This window comes from Phlebotomus papatasi, chromosome 1, assembly GCF_024763615.1.
Source record: "Phlebotomus papatasi isolate M1 chromosome 1, Ppap_2.1, whole genome shotgun sequence".
Lineage (NCBI taxonomy): Eukaryota > Metazoa > Arthropoda > Insecta > Diptera > Psychodidae > Phlebotomus > Phlebotomus papatasi.
The window spans coordinates 49,891,683-49,917,558 of NC_077222.1; the positions used below are offsets into that span (position 1 = coordinate 49,891,683).

The window sequence follows — 25,876 nt, forward strand, 5'->3', positions numbered from 1 at the left end:
ATAAATAAATCCCACTAACCTTGGATTATCCGTGAGCCTCAGGTAGCATCTAACAACGTGCTTCAAGAGCCTGGCTGATGGCTCTTTCGCCAAAGATATCACCATCTTTCCCAATATTATTGCTACATGAGAAAATCTATCATATGTCTGACATATGTAAGACAAACCACTATCATCGAGGAGGATCTTCTGCAGTATAAATGTTGCCACAGTTTTGCTCAACTCAGAACCCGATTCCATTATTCGCAGGCACAACGGAATGATTTCAGTACTGAGCAAAAATGTGATAACCTCCTGTTCATCAGTCTGGAAAAAAGAAATTTCAGTATTTTTATATAAAAATCTTTCGTTCTTTCTTTTTGCTTATTCTTAGAAAAGCCATTCTCATTTTCTCTCTCTCTCTCTCTCTCTTTTAAGGAAGACCGGGACAGATTAGATAATGGGATACTGTTTTCTGACGTTAAAGATGTTCGAATTGCATCCAGTGAGCTTCACTGCACTTGATTCCACGGAACATAGAACTGACAACCTCATCCCTGATGATCAAATTCTTGAACGTAACCAGTCACAATTGATTACTGTCTAGTTCAATTGTCGATTGATTGCCTGGTTAATCCTTTAAGGACGATTGGAACACCGGTGTCCCATAAAGAAAATAATTTTCCTGACTACCTAAAGTTATTTTTTTCTTATGTCTGTTAATTGTAAAGTAGAAGGTTGAAGGAATCTAGAAAGTTTTTTTGCAAGTCTCTAGCTACTTGCTATGTAGTAAATATTAAAGCTAAAAAATGGCGAATTTTTAAATTCTCAAATTCATAATTGATTTTATTTATTTTTTATACTTCCAATTTTTTTTAAGCTAAACCCTTTTGGCAATAAAACTACAATACTCATACTTAACCCTCTAACGGGTAAGACCGCCTCCAGGCGGTCTTCACAAAAATCACATTTACAGCGACAATAAAGGTTTTATTTATTTAAAAGTGCTATAGTGTCCTCGGTAATAGTCTTATAAACATCTCTTGAAAGTTTGAGCTCATTTTGACTCTTCGTTTAGTTGCTATCCCCAGTTTTGTGTGACAGGCCAGAGAAAAGCAACAAAAAATATTTGTGCAAAAAAACTCATTCCCAATTTCCATAAAAATACCGATTTAAAGTTATCTGACTAAAATAAATTTATTTTTTACTGAAAGATATGTCATTCTACTTTGTGTATTTTATTTAAAAAATTTGAAAAAACTATAAATGTGAATTTTAGAAGTAAAAAGAGTTTCAAAAAAATTTAATATTTTCTCACCTAGCGCCTAAACTAAAAGTGATATTGAAGAATGGATGGTTTTTTTCGACTTTATTGGATCATAATTATCCTAGAAAACATTGTTTTAGAACTTTTTTCGCATATTAAAGAAAACACCGTTAGAGGGTTAAACAGAGACCAATCATTTTAGAATTCAAACAACCCTTTTTAATTTTATGAAAATTAATTAAACAATCATTAAAGAAATAAGCTACCAAATTCCAAACAAAGTACATAAATCCAAATTTTTCAGTTTGTGAACGGTTTAAGAGTTTAACCCTTTCGGACTGCAGCTTATGCTACAAGTCAATTTCACGATTTTTTGATCAAAAATATCTTTGCTCAGAAATTAATTGAGGTCCTATAAAAAATATCCTAGGTTTAAATATCCTTAGAATTTCTACTCATCTAGAGGATTCGGATTTTTATCGATTCTAAAATGGTTTTCCCAGAATATTTATATTTTCCTATGAGTACTTAGACTTAGAGTCTCAAAAGAGACAAAAGACTTAAAGGCCAAACGGTAAGAGATATCTACTTCAGGTTTTTTCTTGATGACCAAAATTCCCTAGCGTCATTTTTTTACCCACATCAGCAAAAGTATGCTGAAAACGCTGCTTTTTTCAGCTAATTGTGCTCGCTGGGCTTTAGCATATTTTAAACAGAACTGTCCAAATTAGTTATATTGTTTAAAATTATAATAGGTTAAGTTCATGAATTTAACCTTATATGTTCGGGTAATAATATTCATTTATCAAAAAAAATCCTTGCGCTGCATGAAAATTCTACAAATTACCCGTGGAGACTGTTGTTACGACGGCGGCGGCCGCCAGTTGAGTATCAGCGTCAAGGTATGGGCGGGCTGTGGGTTTAGTGGTATGGGGCGCATTGGGCTCGAGTGTTAAAAATAAATAAAATAAATAAAATTTCTTGAACCTATTCAGGAGAATAAATCAACTATCCAGAATATTCTTAATACATGAAATAAATGATACTAAAATTTCAATAACATTATAATTCAAAAGCACCATATGCTTCACATAAATTAAATGAATATTAAATTTATTTTTTGGAGCTTCTCTGGGGCTTATTTTTCATTTCTAAGTGTTTTCTATTTACGGATTTAAAAAAAATCATAACTTCTGTATTTATTGATGAATTCACAAAAGGACATTTCCGATGGAAAGATCTTGGGAACCTGTTCAAATATTTAGTACTTAGCAAAGTCCCAAGAAGTTTTCTTCAGTTTAAGTTTTCAATTTGGATTTAAAAAGTCATAACTCTCGTATTTATTGGAGGATTTTCAAAAATAAATACTCGTTGAAAAGGTCTTGGAAAACTCCTTAAAATCATTGAGAATCCCTTAAATTGCTCTTTAAAATTCTCTTAAAATTAATAGTTTTTTTGTTCCTGTCCATTTTCTCTAAGCAGATTTATTTGTTTTGACAAGTGCTTTTGCAATTGCAATGTCCAAAGTATCCAAAGTTCTAGTTTAAAAAAAAAGATAAACAATGCAAAAAAAGTAGTACAACAGATTGTTTTAAGCGTACTTCTAAAAGAGGTTAGCAAATGGAAAAGTATTTTTTTTTTAAATCAGTTCCCGTTTGAAAATTTTACAGTAAACCTAAAGCCAATTCAATAATTTTCTTTTAATTTTTGACAGAATATTCTCAATTTATTTATGTATTAAATTAGTCATCGGCAGCATCAAATATCTCTTCAATCCAAGACACTTTTTCTTCAATTAAATACGCCTAGGGGAAAGTACTCTCCCGTCGAACATTCACGCCTTCAAATAATGCGAATTTTCTTTTATTTTTCATAAGATACTTACAAATTTCTATTAAATGTGGAGCTCAGAGGCAAAATTGAACATATCCTATTGCTAAAGCATATGATATGTTCAATTTTGCCTCTGAGCTCCACAAATATTAGTTAGTCAATTAATATCAATTGTTGATAATTATATGATAATCGTGTGCACACTAAGAAAAAAACAAAAAAGGTAAAACAACTCTATGGCAGAGTTGAATTAACTCTACGAATATCGATGTAATTGTTAATCTTTTTCGTTGTAAATTTTAGTGAAGAGAGTTGAAACAAATCTTCGTGCGAGTTGAATTAATTCGTCGGATATCGATGTAATTATTACTCTTTTTCGATGTAAAATTCCATCTCGACTGAAGTATATGCATAAATGTTTTCGTTTTAAGAATATACTTCAGTCAAGAAGATTTTCCTGTGACAAAGTTCATATTGAACATCAACTAGAAATATGCCTAACAGTGTTTCATTAAGACATGTGCGGGCATCATTCGTGATATTTCGCTCGGAGTATAGGGAACTTAAGATCAAGAAAATATTAATAAAGAAAATGATAAAATAAAGAAAACATAATCTATCCATTTTGGGATTTGAAAGTTATTTTAACTCTTAAACCAAGTTATTTTCAGTCTTAAAAATAGTTATTTACACCCTTTTGTCATGTAAATTTTAGGAAAAAAAATGTTAAAACAACTCTTCCGAATATTACACCTAAATAAAAGTTAAATCAACTCTAAAATATAGTTAATCGAAAAAAAAAAAACAACGAAAGAGTCAATTCAACATCGATTCGAGTAAGTTTTACTCGATTATTTTTCTGAGTGTAAGTCTCTTAGGAAAAATAAAAAGAAATTCAGGTTATTCGCAGGTAAGTATGAACGTTCGGAGGAAGAGTACAGGGAGTTCCACCTTGAAAGAATTTTTCGGGACCGAAAAAAAAGCCCACGAATAACCTCCATTTACGCAGTAAAATTGCATATCTGCAGAAGATACCTTTGGGATAAGTTATGAAAACGCCGAGATGTATGTAGGGTAAGTGTGCCAAATTTCGGCATAGTTGCATGCAAGCGCCAAAGTCTCAAGTTTGAAATGTAATATCTTTAATAGAAATTGATTTTTTTCATTCGTTCTACTTAAGGAGTGTTGCTTAGAACCTTGTAGAAAGTTTATGGTCTTTATTTACTTTAGAATCATTCTTAACACTTAGAAGGACCCTAGTGGCAGCCGCTGCCAATTTAGTTTTCAATTTAACTTTTTATAGTGAAGAATATATCATTTCGCCTGGAGGCCTGAATGGATGCGTGCAGAATTTATCTGGCTATTTTTTCGTTATAATCTTTTTTAATAAAAATTAAATATTAATGTAAATATATTGCAAAAACAAAAAACTGCACTCGGAAGGACCAAGTGGCAGTTGCTGCCATTTGCATTTTATATGGGAGTTTGATGTCCTGCAGATGTAATTTTCTTGATTGTTAGTGTATAAAAGCCTTAAAAGAACAAATTGAAAGTGTTTTTGCAAATGATTGAGAAGAATTATGGGGGAAAGTGACATGCCTTTGAATGCGTCAGTTTTTGAATGAATCATTTTTTCTCTTATTTCTCAAAGCTAAAAATCCATTTTGTTAAGCGAAGTTAATAGAAAATAGTTAATAGTATTAACTATTGTTCATAAAGTAGAATTTTTGCTTTGAAAAATAAGAGAAAAATTAAAAATTCAAAGGCTGCCGTGTTAAAAGGCAGACCACATTCCCCTACTCCATGATTCTGATAAAGATGAAAACATCGAATGGTTAAAAATCTTAAGATACAGTACCCAAGGAGATGAAATTTCTGATTCAGACACCAGAAAAGAACTGACTAAAGCTCCGAATGTTAAAATATAAGTAAAAATATCAAAATATTATGTAAAATTCGATAAATGGCAGCAGCTGCCACTTGGTCCTTCCGTGACACTTTTAGTTAGGGTTCTACGAAGTGTTAATACATTTTAAAATGAAGAAAAATGTAGACATAGCTTTGGTGGGCTATTTCGTCCACCTTCATTCTTATAGTTCCTTGACCTTTCGGAATTCTTCCAATGTCTTTTTCACGTCATCTCGTTTGTCGAAGTTACATTTTTTTGTTATTCTTTTGCATTGTATAATCTGTAGAGTATGTAAAAACTAAAAATTCATGGAAATTCGAGGAACGAAAAAGGTGGCCGGAATTGCAAGCTGGCCGGAATTTGGTACACTTACCCTAAGTCATATTCATTGCCAATTTTTCAGCCTATTTTCAGCGCCAATGGTTCATAAAGAGTGCATTTCAAATTTAGCGCGTGAAGAAATTGCATACATTTAGGGGAATTTTAAAAATAATTTTATTTATAAATTAGCTCCCAATAGTAGCCAATTCATATCAAATTCTTTCAGTCCATTTTCTCTTAAGCCGGAACTCCCTGTACTTTCCCCTACATTGAAAAATTTATTTTTTTGACTTAATTAACTAACATAGTTTCACATAGGTTATTGGCTATTAGAAAATATAAAACTTATTTTCCATAATAAATTTGTCATCCCAAAATTTTTTTTATATATTAGGAAGTCATTCATACCTGAAATTGCCCCACTGTTCCCTATTTCAATTTTCTCTTTGCGACTTATTTCAAACTCTATCATTCTATTAGAACGTTCTCTTATGTGGAACAAATATATTGTTGTATAACATGGCCGTTTAAATCGTGAAACGAAAACATTCCTATTCTTGTCTTTGGTCAATAAATCTTTTTGTGAAGAAGGAAAAAAAAACGAATTCACCTCTTAATGGCTTAAATGCCATAAATAACTGAACAAATATTGAGAGAAATAATTAATATGCAAAAAAAAACTCAAATATTCATACAACACACTTATGACCTTTCTGTCACAAACTCTCAAACTTGTTCTATTAAAAAAAAAGCTAATGCAAGACGCTCTAATACCCTTCAAATAATATTAACAATTTCTGAGATTAATATTTTCTCAATATATTGAGGCTTTCAAGAATTATTCTGTTGATGGAGTATTTTTATAAAAAAAATAACCTTGCTGCTCTTACAATTTAAACTTTTGTGTAACTTCTTGACTGAAATGTTGGAGCATGTAGAAGCTCTTTCCCCATAAAACTTTTCACAAAATCCCATTAAAAGTCCCGCGAGAGTAATCTGCAAAATTTAATGATGCTCTGCAAAATGGAGTTTAGAAACTCAAAACTATTTCTGTAAAATTCTATAAATATTACTACGTTGATGTCCCCCCGAAAGTCAGCCCTAAATGCAAATTTTCCACAATTTTATGCAATTAATCTGGGCGAATGATAGCTGCTAGACAAACAACTTTATCTCAATTGTGGGAATTTGTTTTCTTCTTTAAAAAAAAGAACGTCCTTTATCTTATCTCCTTGTTTACTATCACTGATTACTCTGACATCAATTGCCTTCTAATAATAAAAGTTAAATTCTTGATTAGAGAATTGCAGGGATGGTGGGAGGTGATAGGGGTGAAAGACCTCTGAGATGAGAAAGAGAGAGAGAGGGAGAGAAAGAGAGATTTTGCTGGATGTTATAAAAATAATCTTACCTTTACGAGTGCCCCAATAACTCCAAGGCTCGTCAGGCGCAAGTACTCAAAGGGCCTGGTCTTGGAGGTAGTGTGCAAGAAAGGATAGAGGAACAGAGGTATATTGGCTTGCAGGAACACTGATCGTGTCTCAGGATGGGAAGCGACACACTGCAGGAGAGCGAGGGCATTGCATACACGATTGGATTGGTGGGCAGTGAGTGTGGCCGGATGAATAGAAGGGTAGATATTGATGATTTCCTGGAGCAGGGCAGCAGTTGTGCCAAAACTATGCCAAAGCATTGGTGCTAAATCTGGCACACTCTCTCGCTTCTTGCTCAGCTCCAGCAAAGCATTCTCCCTAGTCTCCGGATTGGACAGCTCATTGATCCAGTGAAACACCTGCAAACCAAGTAACATCATCTCATAATCCCCAGGGAACAAGATTCTGTGCAAATTCCGGACACCAATCAAAAACAATGCCCAATTGATCTCCAAACCCGATAGTAACCCCCATAGCCCCCATACCTTTTCGGTTTCAGCTGAATGTGGAGCCGGACTCGGTTGACTGCTCATAGTTTCCCGGACAATCTCACAAATGGACAAATATCAGCACCCAGCTCAAGAGTACTTCGCAAATACATCAACAGAAGATGGGCAGGTGGTTTTTTGGGATCAAAAGTGTCCCGGGGGGATACTTTTCTCTTTTTTTTTCTACAAAATTTCCAACGACCCTTTTTCCGTGCGTTCACCCACGAAAAAAAAAATAAGAGAGACAACTTTTGCGTCGCACACAAAAAAAACCTTCTTCTTTCACAGCACAGAGTGGAAAGGGGAACACACAGAAATTTCCTGGGCAATTTTCACCGTATTGCACTTCAACAGCACGACAAATAATACTTTCGTGACACACTTTGATACCTAAAGATTACTCAGACACTGCTTTTTCACACTTTTCCCAATGATTTTCACCACTTTTCAGCACAATTTCTTCGTGTTGGAGAAAAAAACGCAATATGATTTTACGGTGCAGTAGCCATTTTGCGATGTTTTCCGATATTCGATGTCTTTTTCATGCAGTGTCTACGATATATCGAAGGTACTTGTGGCAAACTTCATTCAGTTTAGATGTGGTAGCAGAAATTCCAGTCTCATCTTTCGAGTTGGCCTGGAAAACAGAAGAAAAATCCCCCTCAGATGTTTAGGTGGTTTTCAGAGCTCGTGAAGATATTGTCAGTGAAGTGAATAGAGTGTTTATTTGTTGATGATTTTCCCAGGAATGTGCTCAAAATAGGTGGTTGAGAAGTGAGATAAAAACATGGCAACATTGCTGACATTTCGTGTGTTTATGTGGAAAGCGCTGAAGGAAAAGCAATTTTCCTGGAAGTTTGTGCTTATTTTTGTTTACCTCCTGCCATGCCTAGTCACAGGGTTACTCCTATTTTCCTCTCACTCCGAGAGATCCATCAGTTCTCACGAGTTCGATGCACTAGATACGGTTAGAGAAACCCACCCATATTTTTTTGCCTACAATGCCCTGAATTTTTTTTTCGTATTTGTCTCTTGGGCAGGAAACCCTGGCAACGTACTTCCCCGGAGGAGTACATGATAGTGTCTGCTTTACGCCCGACACACCTTTCTTCAGTGACTTAATAGAGCGTGTCCGCTTTAAATTGGGAATTCTCTATGAAAGTGAGTTCTCAGACTTATACCAATCTTCCTGAAAAAATACTTAATCTTAATTCTCAATCTCAAGGGGTCCATGGCTTTCCCACTGTGCACCAAATGAACAGATTCGTGGAATCAAATAACCAAGGCAAGATTTATGCCATCATATTCAACAGTCCGGGAAACAGTTCAATGGAATTCAATTATACCATCCGGAATCGAAATATGGGTGTGAATTTCGACACGCAGCAATTCTACTTGAATGACATCAAGAGAATCAACAATCGAGGTATATATTGGCTGGCCATAAAGAAAACTCCCTATTCAAATTGTTTATTTTCATTCCCAATAAGGCTGTTAAAAATATTCTTTGTGTATTGTTTTCTACCAGTGACTGATGAATACATTGAAAGTGGCTTTCTGGCACTTCAGCAGAGTATCGATAGCATTTACATTGAGCTTATCACCGGAAGAACAAACTTTGCGGTATGTTTTCTAAACCATTTTTTTCTTCAATACTCTTTTATTTACATTAAAAACAGCAAATGTTTCGATCTTCATTTGCCCTCTATGCAGCATATACTTCATGCGATCCCAGCGCTATTTGCGGTGATTGCTTAAACTTTCAACGTTCTAAAAAGTTCATTTTTTCTCAAAATTATACCAAAGGGTTAACGAAAGGCTTGTCCATTGCATAATACTCTATAGAATTGATAAATGAAAAGTCCTCAGTATTTTTTCTTATCAAAATCAAGTACATAAGCAATTTTAAGGCTGGCAAGATTAAACTTTCCGAGCTCTTATAGCACCATGAATTTTTTACAGGCTGCTTCACAACGTCTAACATTAACAAAAAACCATTAAACCACGTATTTTATGATTATAATTCAGTTTTTCACAGCATTATCAGTAAAGTATGAAATTTCCTGGAAAAACCATTCGCCCATATGGCAAATTTCCACACACACAGAAATGACGCTTCATTCACTAAATTATTCGCGCGTGTAAAAATGAGAATGAGGGCACCAAAACAGATTCAATATTCTGGGGTTCTCCACTCAGAAATATTTGAATTGTGATAAAGGTCGCACTAATATGTTTATTGCTCCAAATTGTCTCTTGAACATTTAACAATATATTATTCGAAGTAAAAAGTATTCGGTTGGATTCTTATCGAATGGGATACTGCCTGGATTATTTAGCATCCGGTAAAGCTGAGAAAAAGATAATTTCTTAGCCAGAATTTGTATTTTTAGCACCGCTTAAAGAGAATTCGACGAAAAACTAAAAATATCAAGCAAATGATTCAGTGTATAATATTATTTTTTCTAAGAGTAAACATATCAATTTTCACCAAGAAACTTAAGTTATTGGGTGAAATTTCAATAATCTCACAGCTATTGCAATTGACGCAAGATTTTATAATCCATGATTGAGCTCAAACTTTTTGGACAAATTCTTAAAATAGGGTTATATTTTCATTTAAGATGTCTACACGGTCTACACGCTAATAGGAGTAATTTAAAAAATGCTTTTTTTCTTTAACTCTTTCCGGACTGCAGCATATATGCTGCAAGCCAATTTCACCATTTTTTAATCAAAAATATCTATGCTCAGGAATTAATTGAGGTCCTACAAAAAATATCTCACATTTGGACATCCTTATAGTTTGTAATCATCTATAAGAATCGGGTTTTTATCAGTTCTGAATAATTAAAAAAAACATTGTTTTTCATAGAATATTCATATTATATGAATATTCTATGAATATTTTATAATAGAATATTCATATTCTATTTTTCTTTGGGTACTCAGAGTCCCAAAAGAGAGGAAAGAGTCAAAAAGAAAATTTTCTTTCTCATTCCAGGCAGAAAAAATATTTTTTTTTTAAAAGGCAATTTTTGACGAAAATTGCTTCTAGTTTGTAGACGCCATATGATCCAAGTTCTTATTTTGTAAACAAAATTCTAGGGCATACAATGAATGAATTACTCGCTCTATGATGCCAACGTTCCGAGTTCGAATCCGTTTTAAGTGACCAGGAAGTTTTCTTTAATTAAAAGTTTTCGAATTAAATTGATTTTGAGTATATTATTCCCAAATAGTAATATAGAATTTTTTTTGAAATGTCTAGTTCGTTTGAAGAATGTTGGCAAAATCCAAGATTTTTTTTTCGTAGAAAAAAAATGAAATTCAGAGATAGGGAAAAAATTTGCAGAGCATTGTTTTGTAAAAATTATTGACTGGTCTGCAAGTTTTTAACCAAAAGATTTTTAATTATTAGACAATACAAAAGGTGATAGTAAGTTTCTAAAAATAAAAAAAAAACAGTTAATATTTTTAAAAATCGGAAAATTAAGAAGTTATTCAATGTCTATTGACAACTCAATTTGATTATAAAATAATATCTTATGAATTTAAATTATTTATTACTTAAATAACTTATTTCGAAGCGGAGACTGAAGTTCAAACATTATTTACAAGTTCAGGTTTAAGATTAATCATATCATAAATCTCTTTAAGAAGTCTTCACAAAATATAATTTTTTTTATGTTAAAAATCAATTAAGATAGATTTGGAGCAGTTTTAGTCATGTATGAATTTCTAAAATATAAAAATTTGGGATAATAAATTCATAAAGGGCAATTTTATTATATATTTTCAAATAGTCAAATTTTCAAAGAAATACTAACTGGACTTTTGGTTCAAAGAAAAACACTTCAGCATGCTTGAAACTACCCCACCTCATCCTTTCTTACTGATTCATAACACTAAGAAATAATTTTTTAAGTATTTTTTAAGTAATAATAATTTTTTAAGTGTTATTTTTTAAGGTTTGGGTTTTTCAATTTTCGAATGAGCCAGATTTTTCTTTGGTTTTACGCCTCTCTGAATTTTGCTGAACGAATTTACATTTTCACAAGGAAGAAGTTGAAGGTTTTTTGGGGCTCACAATAATCTGTAGTCTAAAACTAGTAAAATTTGCAAATCAAAGGCCTGTAACTTAAAATTTACCAGAAAAGAAAAAAAAAAGATTTTTCTAGCAACTATATAATTTTCTAAACATTTTTGAGATTTCTAGGATTTATTCTTTCCTAAATTTTGGAGAGGTAGTGATTTTTACTATAACTAAAATACTCTATTCTGGAACTTCCTCAATATATCGGGATGTTAGGCGCAAAGCAGGTCTACTTCTACATTAATTTAAATAAAATACAATTGATCTGTTTTGGGACTAAAAGATTTTTATTTAATCTGAGGTCGATATTTACATTGAAGTGAATATCTATTACAGACTCTCTCTAAATTGGGCATTTGGGGCAAAATGTTATCAGGATTTGGGCATTAAAGCCTTTGTAAATTCCACAAAAAGCGCTCAACGATTATAAAGAATCACGATAAAATAGGAAGAACTACAGCGAATTTGAGCAAATTAGCTTCATAATTGAACGTGAAAATTGTCAACAAAAATTTTCGCCCGATTGAAAAAGAGCCGATTAAGCAAGAGTCTACTGTACTCCGTCAAATATCCATCCAAACTTGATATTTGAAAGATGTGTATTTAGGGATCGAAATTTAGAAGTTCATACAGAATGTGTCGCGTTAGTTCTACATTTTCTAGTATCCTTCTAGTTCACTAGAACAACGCTAGAGGTGCGTTAGTCGGTATATCAATTTTGATTTTAAGCAAAATGATTTTGATTATATGCCTGCGGCACACCTTTTAGATCGATAAAATTTCATGAAATCGAAATTCGCATACCTTTTTTCCTCAAAAGATTTGCCTAAGTCTATCCCACACTTTCGTACTCAAAATTAGCCTGAACTAAATTTAATTGAGTGTGATGTTGAAAAGAGGAAGAAGAGTGCAAAAGAGTAGGATAAACATATGCTAAACTTTTTAGAAAGAAAAGGATGTAAATTTTGTTTTTATGAATTTTTCCTGATCTAAAAGGTGTGCCATTAAGAAAATTATTTAGACAAGTTTTACTTTTTACCGAAGTTTTTGCAATAACTGTTCCCAAGTTTTATTTAAATACCTGTTAATCTATCTTTGTTTTAGTTTTAAATCAATTTTCTCTTGGGGTATTTTTGTGGATTAACTATTATAAAATCTAACCTTTTATAAGTAAATTTAGTCTTGTCTTTAACTTTTACTGCTCGAACTCCACCCACAGAGAGCAGTATATTATAATCCCTTGATTTTTTCCCCTCCCATAATTTCCGTTTTCCACCTCCCGGAGACCAATTCTTTCAACATGGTCTGTCCGGCCGTTACCACCCACACCTAGAGTCCAAACGGTTAGAGATAGAAATTTGGAATCCTCAGGAGACCCCTCTCCATAAGCTAGGATCATTTAAGGATTGTTCGAAAACGTGTTATGCGTCATTTTTTTGGCTAGGCGGGCATTTCGTTTTTATACAAAAATGGCGTTGAATCATTCCTAATAACTATTTTTCAAGATCAAAGATTAAAAAGACCCTAGAGAGCGCATTTATCAACCGAATACGGTCATGTTTGGGCTCCTTGGAAAGGTCTTGGAATTTCTGACAAGACCGAATCGGTTTCAATTGGTTGTGAAACGGTAATAAACCGATTTATAACCGATATGTAATTTTTATTAGAAAATCAATTGTATTACCTCTAAGCTATTTTTGAGGGATCTTTTGAGTGATTCAATCTGTTCAATGAATCGGTTGAGAACCGGTAAATGGTAAATGATGCGAAAATGCTTTTGAGGCATAGCATCTAGTCACAAATTCGAGCACTTCGCGAAGTCTGGAACGCTTTGCCACCCCTTTTATTACAGTTTATTGCCAAAATTCCTCCGCAAAATTTTGTTTGTGCTTCAAAGTAGCAACGCCTTAAATATGATTATCTCTCTTTACCAAAATTGCTAAAATCCAGCTAAATCAATAATCCGGTGCTCTTGCCTCTTGATTTTTTTTTAGAGTGAAATTGAACACTTCCCAGCACTCTCGAGAACGCAAATTAGCAACATTGACGTCGTGGTATTTGGAACATTTTTCGCTCTTCTTCTCTTCATGACGTCGACCTATATAATTCTAATACCGCTTGTGGAGGAGAAAGAATGTGGCGTAAATGTATGTCGCACGATGTTGTCCCCTATTGAAGGGAACAAATAATGATTGAATTTTAATTGATTTCTCTGCAGGCACTCTTGAGGATTGTTACCAAATACTTTTACTTCAATGATGTCACAAGATTCATTGTGAATTTCATTCTGTGCATTGTCTTTCTGAGTATTGCCTTTGTCATGACAGTTTGGTGCAACTTATGGGAAACTATTCAACTTCAGTATCCACTCTTTCTCATGATCCTCTTTCTGATTGCAATTATGAGCTACAGCTGTTTTATCAGTTTATTTTTTCAGACAGGTGGGAGATTTTTCGAAGAATAATATGAAAATAATAAGAACTATAACGATTTTTTTTTTGGTAATTTTTAGTGGAATATGCAAAAATCGGAGGGATTCTCTTCTATCTCGTGCCCTTCTGTGTCATTTTCTTCTACTCAGACAATGTCTTTATCAATAAATTGGAGTACATCTTCTGTGGGAGTCTCTTCCTGAATGGCATGACGATTTTCGGGAACTACGTCTCAACTGGACATGTTTTTGATGTCAAAAGTCTGACCAAGAGTGCATATCTTGGAGCAGAAAATGATCATTTCTCAATGGGAAGCATCTACGGACTACTCTTGCTTAATTCTTTTGTCTACCTGGGACTCTACTTTGCCCTGGAGAACTTCCAAATTTGCGAATACATCAAGTGTTTCTTCTGCGGAGTGGTAAGTTCAATTAATTTGATGAATCGATTCCATGGCCTGTTTTCCCCAGACAACAGACTTTTACTATAGACTGACGATTAGATAAGAATTGTCACGCATTTACGATATCAATACGCTTTAAATTTTATTAAGACGTGTATTGAGATAAGATCACAATGTTTTGTCTAAATCCGATAGGTATTAGGCGCCTTGTATTTGTCGAAAGTTTTCAAGAGAAAAGATTATAAATTTTCCCAAGAATTATTTTTGAATCCATTTTTAGAAATTAAACTAATTGATCTACTGAAAACTGCTAAATAAAAATAAATAATTTCAGAAATTCTTATGTTAAAATTAGCATTTTTCTAAGATAGAAATTATTTGTTACAAATTTACCTAGCTTTACAAAATGCTCAAAATTGTGACTCAAATCGTGTGACACGAGTTTCAGACTCAAAGTTTAGCTTAGTTTAGGAAGTTCTAAAAACTTCGAGTGAATTTTCAAAGAGTAGGGAAAAGGCTCATAATTTTGTCCAGTTTCTTATTTTGGACACTTTGAGGGTAAAATTGGACATTAAAAATAAATTGATTAAAATCATGGATTTTTATTCCAATATTTGATGAATAATGAATTATATCTAAATATTTCTTCTTTTTGGAAGATTTTAAAACTAAATACGTTAAATTTTGAATATGATTTGAGTTAAAATTGCTTTGTTGAAAATTCAGTGTGAGCAATTGCTTACGAGAAATATGAAAGAACTTTGTATTTACTTCAGTCTTATTTAGCTGTGGTGATGTACTAACAATGTTTCTTCGGTTTTTTTGAGTGATATTATTGAATATTGTGTTGATTCACGTTAGTAGTGATTTGTACATTTGACCTGAAGTGAGATTTGCCTTGTGAATTAGAATTTTCGTGTGAAAAATGGGAAATTTTCTAAAACATTCACCAATGAGGTGATACTCTTTATTTTGGACAGATGTTTTTCTCTCGAAATTTCGTGAAGTTTTAGCTTTTGTGATAGGTTGGACAAATGCCTGGAGAAACAAAGGAGCATCATCTCTACGAAAGAGATGTAGTGAATAAAGGCTTGAAAGGCTCCCGGCAAGGTCAAGGAATGCGCTATTCCGCACGTACTTGGAGTACTGAAGTTAACTCACTTTAATGAATGATATGGAAAGTTTCCGGGCTTCTTGTGACATTCTACGGTTCCCTTACATGAACAGGAAGAGGACTTGGTAAGATTGGTTCATGAAATGAAGAACAATGGGCATCCTGTTGAGGCGGATTAGCTGTCCAAATTTACAGCCAAGTTGTCCAAATTAATAACCAAGTTGTCCAAAATAAGAGTCAAATTCACCTCTACATATCAATTCATTTTTAAACATATTAAAACTAATTTTAGTAAAAAGAAAAGACGACAAATAGCTAGCCACGTTTCTAAACAACCCTTAACAAAAAAAATTAATTAGTATTGAAAATATCACACTTCAAACTTGGAACATCGATGCTTATAAGCAGACTGTCCAAAATTATGAGCCTTTACCCTATAGGGCACAGGATATTAAAAATTTCGTATTTTATTATATCTTTATCATTTCTTAACCGAAAAATTACCTAAAATTGCGTAGCATTAATACCAAACAATACCGGACAAAAGTTAATTACTGATTCGTAATGGCTTCCAGCGAAAAGCAAATTTGCCTAAATCGCTTGTGAAATTTTTAACTCTTAGAACTGCTTAAAATTTGATTTTGGTAAAAGGATTTTTGATTTTCAAGTATTATCGTATCGATGGCTCAGAGCAAGACTCGAACAACTCGGAATTTCACATTTAATTGCAAGTTAATTGCCTCTAGTTTTTAAATCTTAAAAAAATCTACATTCAGATTCAGCATGAAAAATTTTAATTTCAAAATCGTTCTCCTATTAAGTTGACCATACATTGAGAGAAATCCGAAAAAATTAAAATAACAATAAAGTTAAAATAACATTCCGGAAATGTTAATTTTACCCTGCATTATTGATCCGAAATCGGTGTAAATATTACCGTTTTAAGTGTATTATGGGTTAAAGTTACCCTTTTTCATGTTAATTTTACACTTAAAAATGTGTAAAATTAACATTAAAAAATGTTGGTATATTTTTACACCTAAAAAGTGTTAAAGTAACGAGGAAAAAAACTTAATCGCACCTTCTTTTTTCTCAGTGGAGCAAGACTCGAACAACTCAGAATTTCACATTTCTTCTTTTTTGTTTGTTTTTTGAGTAGTCGTTGTGTTTTCCTTGTAAATATTACACCTGAAAGTTAATTGTCTCAAGTTATAGGGTTTTTAAATCTTAAAAAAATATATATATATATTCAGATTCAGCATGTAAAACTTTAATTTGAAAATCGCTCTCCTATTAAGTTGACCATATGAAAATTGTTCGAGTCTTGCATTAAGTCATCGATATAAGGATGAATAGTCAACGTAAACAATTTTCGAAACACTTCTGAAAAAAAAAGACATGTCCATAAGAGTCAACTTTATTGAGGGGTCTTTCGAAAACAATTAGAAGCTATCTCTAACCGTTTGATCAATAGATTTGATAATGGTCTGACAGAAGGCCAGACTATTATCAGGCCTATAGCCTTCCAGGTTACGATGAAAAGTTGAAATTCCAATGTATCAAAAAAAATCGACGGATTATAAATAATGCACATTCTCTGGAGTTTGAGCACTGAAATATCTTTCTGTTATCACTTTGAAGAATTTTTATTGAGGGTTTCTGGGTAGAGTATGAATTACGATTGAAATAATATTGACAAAGTGATTACAAATAGTAAAAATACTTGAGATTATTTTGCAAAAAGGTATCAGAAATAAACATTTATCAATCAACAATTCGTGGAAAGCTTATTGAAAGTTATAGGTGTGTCAATGCTATTATTGATCAAATTGATTTTTTTCTGATCTAATTTACGGTTTCACAAACCTATTTTTTACTTAGCAAATTTTAATTTTTATTTCTTTGGCATAGATTTTAGATCGGGAAAATTTCATGATATCAAAATTCACATCCTCTTCTGTCTCAAAGATTTGTATAATGTTTATCTCATTTTTTCGCACTTAAAATTGATTTGAGTTGTTGTGAAGTTGAATTTGTTGTGAAGTTCAAAAGAGGTCAAGCTTCTGCAGTAATAAGGGATCGTGGCAGATGCATGGTAGGGAAGGCCGAGCTTAGTCGTACGATTAAATTCTAAAGGTTTTCAAAGCTGTGTTCATTCCTATTCTCGCCTATGATCATGAGATTTGGATAATGATCGAAAAAGTTATTAAGGTACCTACGGGCGATTAAGGGAATAACTCTTCGAGATCGAGAGAGGAACGTAGCGATTTATGAGGAGCTAAGAATCCAGGAGTTGCTTCTTCAAGTTGAGAGATTACAACTTCGATGCTATGGGCATGTTAAGTGCATGAATAGAGGCAAATTCCTCAGAAAAGCTATGCAATCCATTGTGAGGAGACCTTCAACCTCGGGGCAGATAGGACAAAGTGGCTGAATCAAATTCAAGATCTTGTTTTCGAGCGCCGTGAGATCGAATGTGAACATATTCCTGAAGTGGTGGGCTCTATTGGCTTCGCGACTCCAATAGGGATAAGCGGTTGAAAATGATGATGAGTTCAAAAAAAGAAGAAGACACAATTTGATGTGAATTTTGTATTTCGTGAAATTTTCTTGACCTAAAAGGTGGGCCGAAGACATAACCAAACAAATCGACTTTTTTACAAAACTTAGTTATACAGTTTCACTGGCCATTTCGACACTTGCTAAGCTAAGCAAACCTATTTTTTTATCAACCTATAATTTGATTTTTTTTATTTACCAATTACCAACTTTGTTTATTTTACTACTCGAATTCAAAGAGAGAGCAGTTATATAATTCACTTTTTTGAACTTGTGACACGGCTAGAGGCCAAACGGTAAGAGATATCGACTTTCGGTTTTGAACGTCCCCTCCTCCCACAAGTCAACATTATCTAGGACAGTTCTTTTTTCTTTTTCCCCTCACCCCTCCAAAACCAAGTGTTTTTGTTTATTTCGAAAGCCGTTCCTAGATTTTTTTCATTTTCGAATATGTTTTGGAGGTAGTCAATGTGATTCGTCTTTAGACACATGTTCCGAAAAACAATTCGATATCGAATTTTCGAAGATGAAAAATTAAACCACTTTCGCGCGTCTATTTTTCAACCGATTTGCTTGAATTTGGATTTTTTTTAAAGATCTTCAAATTTCCAACCCGTCTGTAACGGTATAGTGAATCGTTAATATACCCGTAAATGATTTACCTTTCTCGGATTTATTTTTTATTTGTTTGTATGCTTGTTACTCGTACTAAAATATTCTAAAACCTACTTTTAGTAAGCAATTTCTTATTTCAAAATGCTTTTTTTATTTATCATTTAATTTAATCGGTAGTATAGCGGTATGTATACCCAAAAACATGCGAAAAGATAATACATGGATAGCTCCTTCCTGGATAGCACTCCGCAAAGCTGGGACGCTTTGCCATTTCTTTTTACTGAAGGGAAGAAAGATTTAACGCTTAACGATTTAACATAAAATTGAAGTCTTATTCGATAATTTGTTTCCCAGATTCCTTCCCGTTCCTTAAGGGTCCAAATAGACTCTGACTACTTTTTGAGAATATTTGGTCTGTAAATTTTGGCAGTAAAGGATTAGGTAAAGGAAATTTATGGAAAGAATCCCTAAAATTTATTATCTTAAGCTCTCACTGTGCTGAACGGGCCTACGTCTCAAGCTGAGAGATGGCTTACTGAATTTATAATCAAAACAATGATTAGACTACTTTATCGTCAATTCCTCAGAAAGCCATCACTCGGCTTATACCGTAATGCCCTAGAAATACTTAGGACTTAAGGCAAGAGACGGCTTAATGCAGTTATAATCAAAATAATGATTTGACTAAATTCGCACCAGTTTCCCATTAACTAAGTCGTTTCTCGGCTTAAACCGAGAGAAGGATCAGTCAGAAACTGATGGAAATATAATCTAAACATCATTTTGATTATAATTACGATAAGCCTTCTTTCAGCTTAAGTCGTAAGTGTGTCTAGGGCATAATTATCTCTAAGGCATGTGACAGTTTGGGTAAATATTTACTCCTAAATAATATTTGAATATCCGAAATGGAGAACTGACCCTACTCCTAAATTTTAAAGACTAAATATTCTCAAGAATCAGTCTGAGTATATAATTCCCTCCTAATACATGCATTAGACCTGAGACTTAGCCAAATGGCGTAGCTGCTCTAATTTTTCAACAATCAAAATTTTTAAGAAAAATTTAACAGGATTAGATTATTATGGACAAATGACCTATTAGGTTCTCAAAAAGCAATAAAAGTAGTTGATATTCAGGATTTTGGGACCGTCGGGAACTGAGCTAAACATCTAGCCTGAAGACCGCTTAATACGGGCTTCAGATCATAGGCTTAGCCATCTGGCTTAATTCCTCTAATTCCTTACCAGGCATGATTTATTAGGGAATTGTTATTTAGGATTGGATATTAAAGGCAAATGATCCGTTAGATTTTGAAAAAAAATCAATAAAATTGCTTGTTATTTAGATTTGTGAGACCTTCATGAACTGGGCTAAACTTCCAGTCTGAAGCCGGCATAAAATTTAATGCTGATCTTTTAAATAAACTTCCATTAAATTCTATTTTAAAATATTTTAAATTAAAATGGAAATTTGTGATTTTGAGATAGAATACTATGAAATGGATAGCATTCTATATTGAGTTCTTTCGGCTAAAAATTCTAATTCATGCGATAAATTGAATGGGAAGTTTTTCTTCTCATTTTTAATAGCTTTACATGGTCAAGTGATTAATATAATTATTATGAGTGTTCTGAAAATACTGCTATCAATTTCAACATTTTGCAAAAACCATAACTTTTGAGTCACTTATTGTTTTGCAGAAAAATCATACTGAATTTTACTGCAATGCGATAAAATCTAAAAGAGCTATTATCAATTTTATCAGCAAGCACCTAAAGTAATTCTCAGAATCGTAAAACACGTGACAGTTTCTCTTTAATGGGACTTGAGAGAATATAAAAGCCCCTTTTGTTTTTCAGTTCGATGTGATTAAGGCAAGAGAGATGATTAGACAAAGAGTACACAAGGCTAATTTTGATAATAGGGTACAAATTACACGAAAAATTTTTGGGGATATCATAGGTCACGAATATATCAACATAATTATCTTTGTTATAGATTTCTACATGTGGCAAAAAATAATCTTTTGCAGAAAAATTGCTGGGTGACACCAAAAGTGAAAAATGGGCCTGTACAGCAAATTGGCCTGCAAAATTTGCAGGAGAGTGAAAATGCTGTTGAGATAAGCAATTTGAGTAAGGTATTCTATTCATTTAGGGGAAAGCACAAAGTGGCTGTGAATAGGGTATCATTGGAGATTCCTAAGAGGCAAATAACAGCTCTCTTGGGGCACAATGGTGCCGGAAAGACCACAACAATGTGCATGATTATTGGGACGCTGAGTCGAACGGATGGTACAATTAGTGTTGAGGGTCAGACAGAGGCGAGAAAGTATCAGAAAATGATTGGATACTGTCCACAGAAGAATGTTTTTATCAAATATTTTACATGTTTGGAGCATGTGATATTTTTTGGACGTTTAAGGGGTTTGGATGAAGAAGAAGCACGCCAGGAGAGTGAAAAGATTCTCAATGAGGTGAAACTTTTGCCAAAGGGTAGTTGTCATCCTAAGAAACTTTCGGGTGGAATGAAGAGAAGATTGTGCCTAGCAATGGGAGTTATTGGGAATACAAAAATTGTGATATTGGATGAACCGACATCGGGATTGGATCCGGAGAGTCGTAGGGAATTGTGGGATGTATTGTTGGCACTGAGGAAGGAACGAGCTGTTCTTATAACTACCCACTATATGGAAGAGGCAGATATTCTTGGGGATAAAATTGCAATTATGGAGAATGGGCATATTGTGTGTCATGGAACGAGTTTGGAACTCAAGAGAAAATATACTTCGGGGTATATTTTGAAAGTTATGGCAGCCAGTAAGGAATTTTCGCCCAATGTTACGGAGGATTTTGTGAGAAAACGTATTCCCAATGCTAGAATTAAGTCACACATTGAGCCAACATTGATAATTTCTTTGCCGTACAAAAATGAAAATAGTTACTCGAAGATTCTGAGTGAGTTGGAGAATGGAAAGGGGGCATTAGCTATAGATTCAGTTAGTATTACCAATGCTACACTTGAGGAGGTTTTCTTGAGTTGTGCAGATAGGGAGAGAAAGGATGTTGTTGTGAATGTTGGTCAGAGTGCACAGGGATGCGATGAAGTTGATTCAATTGATGGATATCATCCAGTTGGTGAGTCAGATGCCATTTTGACCCATAGAAGATCCTGTGGGACAAAATGTCAGCAAATCTGTGCGATTATTGATAAGAAATTCAACTATCTCTGGAGAGATATTATCTATTCGGGAATTATGTTTGTCATTCCCTTTATTGCTCTGATCCTTTCATTCATTCTCATCCGAATGTCTGTGACTAAAATGGAACAGACAGAACTTATAATGAATTTTTCTGGCTATCGAACACCCCAAATCCATCTTACAGTCCCAAATGCTACCAACACAGAGTTGGAGAGAAGGCTTTTGGAGACTTTTGAGAGAGTGGCCAGGGAGCAAAATGTCCAATTGACAAGGCATACAAATCGAAAAATTGAAGAGATACTAATGTATCAGGAATTGCAGGATCGTATCAATTTCTATGAGAATATTGTGGCAGGATTTGAAGTATCTCTGCTCAATGGTCAAGAACCACGAGTGAAGATTATGTACTCGGGTAATGCTCTTCATAGTTCGGTAATGGCTCAGAATCTTGTGTCCAATGTTATGCTACAAACAGTTCGGGGTCATAGGGCATCAATTGAGACACGAAGTGTTCCACTTTTGCGCAAAGATATCAAGATAAATCGTTATCACATGAATTTCTATGAAGCTCTAATGCCCCTTGGATTCTTCATCTACATTCTCTACTTTGTCGGTGCACCATTTACAGAAGAAGCTACAGAATTCAAAACTCTTCACTGTACCAATGCCTGCATCTACTGGATGACAACTTTTCTCTTTGATCTGACTGTTCATGTTTGTATTTGTACTGGGATTTTCATTGTGGCCAGTCAATGGATTGATCGGGCGGGAATTCTTTCAGCTGAAGTTCATTTGAAGTTAACCCTAATCTACATCTTCTACGGCATGGCTATGCTACCATTCATCTACATCCTGACCAAATATTTCCGAAGTATGGAAAATCTGTATACTTTTGTCTCATACCTCGCTCTATTTGCTGTCATTTTGAGCCAATTACTATCCACGTCTGACGATAAGATCCGGGAATATGTTTACTGGAGTCAAGCATTTCATATCTTTCCGGATTTTGCCATGAGGCATACAATAGCTCTGGTTATTGTGGGATTTTTCTCAAATGCCAAACCACAGGAGCAAACTGTGCAAATTGATCAGATGAATCCCTTTCCTGTGTCCAGTGATTCTGGACCCTATGACATCACATTCTATTTTGTTGCCATGACTATGCTCATGCTAATCTACCTCTTCTATTTGATCAATTTCTGCGAAAATATCTACTTTGGCCGAAGTTTTGTCAATTTCTGGATGAAAATGAAGAAGCGCAAGGGACAGCAAAAGAAGATTTCCAAGAGATCAGTAGATGCTGTTGATTCGCCAGTTCGTGTAAATGCCGAGGATGAAGTAGATGCCGATGTGAGGAATGAAGAGACAGAAACAGAAAAATGCGAACAAGAGCAGAAATTTAATGATTTTGCAATGGTAGTGAGGAATCTCGAGAAAGAATTTCCCAATGGAACAATGGCAGTTAAGAGGCTGAATTTTAGGGTGCACAAGGGTGAATGTTTTGGTTTGTTGGGAATGAATGGAGCCGGCAAGACTACAACATTCAAAATGATGACACTCAATGAAAGTATCACAAGAGGAAGTATACATCTCAGTCACATGAATAGTGTCACTAATGCCAATAACTACAAACTTTCCTATGGTTATTGTCCACAAATCGATGCCCTACATACAGCCCTAACAGCTACAGAGACCCTAAAGTATTTTGGTCGAATGAGGGGAATTCCATCGGGTCCAGAACTCGATAAGGAAGTTGATGTATGGCTCAAGAGAGTTGATCTTGATGATTATCGCAATGTTCAGGTCAAATACTATTCCGGAGGGACAAAACGCAAATTAAATACAGCCATTGCCATGATTGGATCTCCCGATGTCATCTTTCTGGATGAACCAACAACGGGAGTTGATCCAATTTCACGACGACGTATCTGGGAGTGTATCAATGAGCTGAAGAAACGCAAGAAAACCATCATTCTAACGTCCCACAGTATGGATGAATGTGAACAATTGTGCAACAGAATAGCCATTATGAATGATGGACATTTACAATGTATTGGACCAACACAGAAGCTCAAGGATAAATTTGGCCATGGATTTACGCTGGTGCTAAAAATGGTCAAAGGCTGTGATGCAGTGAGTGATCTCAAGGAGGATATAACTGAGAAATTTCCCGATAGTATTTTGAGGGAAGATCATGCAGACATACTCAAGTATCATGTCACTGAGGGCAATGTCTGCTGGTCCAGAGTTTTTCAGAGGCTCGAAGAGCTACGGGAACAATTTCCCAGCACAATCAGTGACTATTCAGTGTCCGAAGTGTCTCTTGAGGACATTTTTCTACACTTTGCGCATCGCAAAGCTTAATTTACCCCCTTCTTTTTTACACTTTATAATCACTCTCGAATCCTTGAGAATCTCACTGTATTCACAGCGTACCTGACCAGATGATCTGTTTTTTTTTTATTTACTGTAACCTATTAATTTTGTTTTATTAAATCTACACTTATTTACCCTTAATAACTATAAAGAAAAAAATATGGCATACACAATTTTTACGGTTTACTGTGAATAATCTTTGCAGACATGCAACATAGAACTTTTTGAAAAAGCTTGGTAAAATAATAATTTTAGGCCACGCCCCTTCAAAGTACTCGCAACATTTTTTTTTTGTATCTTTATTGTATGATGAAAAAGAGAGACATGAAACGACACACGGAAAAAATTCAAGCCCTAATTTCGTAGAGAACAACGGATAATACGGATAAGACTTAGAGGAGAGGTAAGGAGTAAACATTAAGGTAAATGTCCTAATTCAAAACCATTTCTATACGCTTTAACTTTGACAGAAGATTCAACACATTAAGTTCATATTTTTTCTGAAGAGAATTACATAAATTTGCTCCTTGACTCTTCTTGAATGTTACTGTTTAGTGAAAATTCTTTAGATATAATTTAAAAACTTCTTAAATACAAAAAAAAAGTGTAAAATGCTTCTATTGGAAACATATTAATCCAAATGGAGACAAGGGAAAGTTTCTAATTGGAGACAAACAGTGTAAGTGAAACCGCAACGAAAGGCTTCCAAAACCTTGTTGAGTTGCTCTTGAGTGGAGGATTTGTTCTTATTCCTTGTCTTTTCTCCTTTCTCATAAGAAAATATCTCCAAAAAATCATATTTCCGGAGTTTCCTATTGAAGCATTTGCAGACACTTCAGAAAAACCCTTTTTGTTCACGAAATAGGTAATTATTTCATTTGAAAACTTCACATACTGTTAACAATAAAGATTAGCACTTCATTTAACTTAAATTAGCCAGAAATATGACATAAATGTTAAACAAAACGAATAAACAACATTCACCTTATTGTGTTTTTCATTGGAAAACACGATCGATCGATGAAAAAATCAATGGTAAAAAGGTACACTTTTAATTTTTCTGAGAAATTAACAAATTAAAATTTGTGAATATGAATGGATTTTCGCTTTATTTAGAGCAAAATTAACTAAATAATGAAACTGTGAATAGAAAATATATAAATATAATAATTTACTACTGCGTTTATCATGAAAACAGTGACGTTTCCATTTGGAATAGCGAAAAATTTCCATTTGGAGCAGGTTATGAATTAGCTTAATTTACCCTACCTGAAAAATGAGAACTAGCGCAATTTTCTTGATAGGGGGTATCTCTGGTGTTCATCAGTAAAAAAAACTTGTCATGCTAAGGAGAAACACTTTTTTGCTCTTGCCCAGAGCTTTCTTGATCTTCTGATAGTCGACCACTAAAGGTTCATATCGGGACCGAATGCTCTGGACAAGACCAAAAAAGTCTTTTCCTCTCAGGGTGACAACTTTTTCGCTGGCGAATACCAAAGATACCCCTATCAAGAAAAAAGTAGGCGTGGCTTTTTTACTTAACGCTTTTAATCCATATTTCCATTCCTCAATGGAAAAATTTAATGCAATTAGTTTTCTCAATGAAAGAAGAGGCGTGGCCTGTTTAATTTTGATGAATTTCTTTTGGGTCTGGTCACAATTAATTTCTGGGAATCTATGCTACATCGTGCAGCAAGATACTGCAGTTTCTTTGCATCAAAACATGCTGAAAGGCCATTCATCGCTAGTTCTCTGGAATTTGCCCCCATTGAGCGTTTGAGAACCACGAATTTAGCATCGTTCGCTTCACTATAGTGAAGATTAACTAAAGAAGCCGATTCGGATG

At 34.1% G+C, this 25,876-nt stretch overlaps 2 protein-coding genes across 3 annotated transcripts in view; one reads left to right on the forward strand and one right to left on the reverse strand.

Annotated features, from left to right (window-relative positions):
• The window catches only part of LOC129804806 (CCR4-NOT transcription complex subunit 9), a 38,213-nt gene that overhangs the window by 7,254 nt on the left and 5,083 nt on the right, over positions 1-25,876 (reverse strand). Inside the window, exons 3-5 of one of the 2 annotated variants that reach the window (XM_055852435.1) lie at positions 7,228-7,867; positions 6,721-7,101; positions 20-306 (exon numbers count right to left, since the gene is read on the reverse strand). In XM_055852435.1, coding sequence (XP_055708410.1) covers positions 20-306; positions 6,721-7,101; positions 7,228-7,275 — 716 coding nt within the window. In that variant the 5' untranslated portion in view covers positions 7,276-7,867. Of the gene's footprint in view, positions 1-19; positions 307-6,720; positions 7,102-7,227; positions 7,868-25,876 lie in introns of those variants that run through there. The other variant, XM_055852427.1, reaches the window with a different exon arrangement.
• LOC129804602 (phospholipid-transporting ATPase ABCA1) lies at positions 7,836-24,804 on the forward strand. The gene is made up of 8 exons (XM_055852095.1): positions 7,836-8,197; positions 8,271-8,391; positions 8,456-8,656; positions 8,759-8,853; positions 13,321-13,473; positions 13,545-13,767; positions 13,839-14,179; positions 20,485-24,804. The coding sequence occupies exons 1-8, from the start codon at positions 8,018-8,020 to the stop codon at positions 24,016-24,018; spliced, it is 4,848 nt and encodes a 1,615-aa protein (XP_055708070.1). The 5' UTR covers positions 7,836-8,017; the 3' UTR covers positions 24,019-24,804.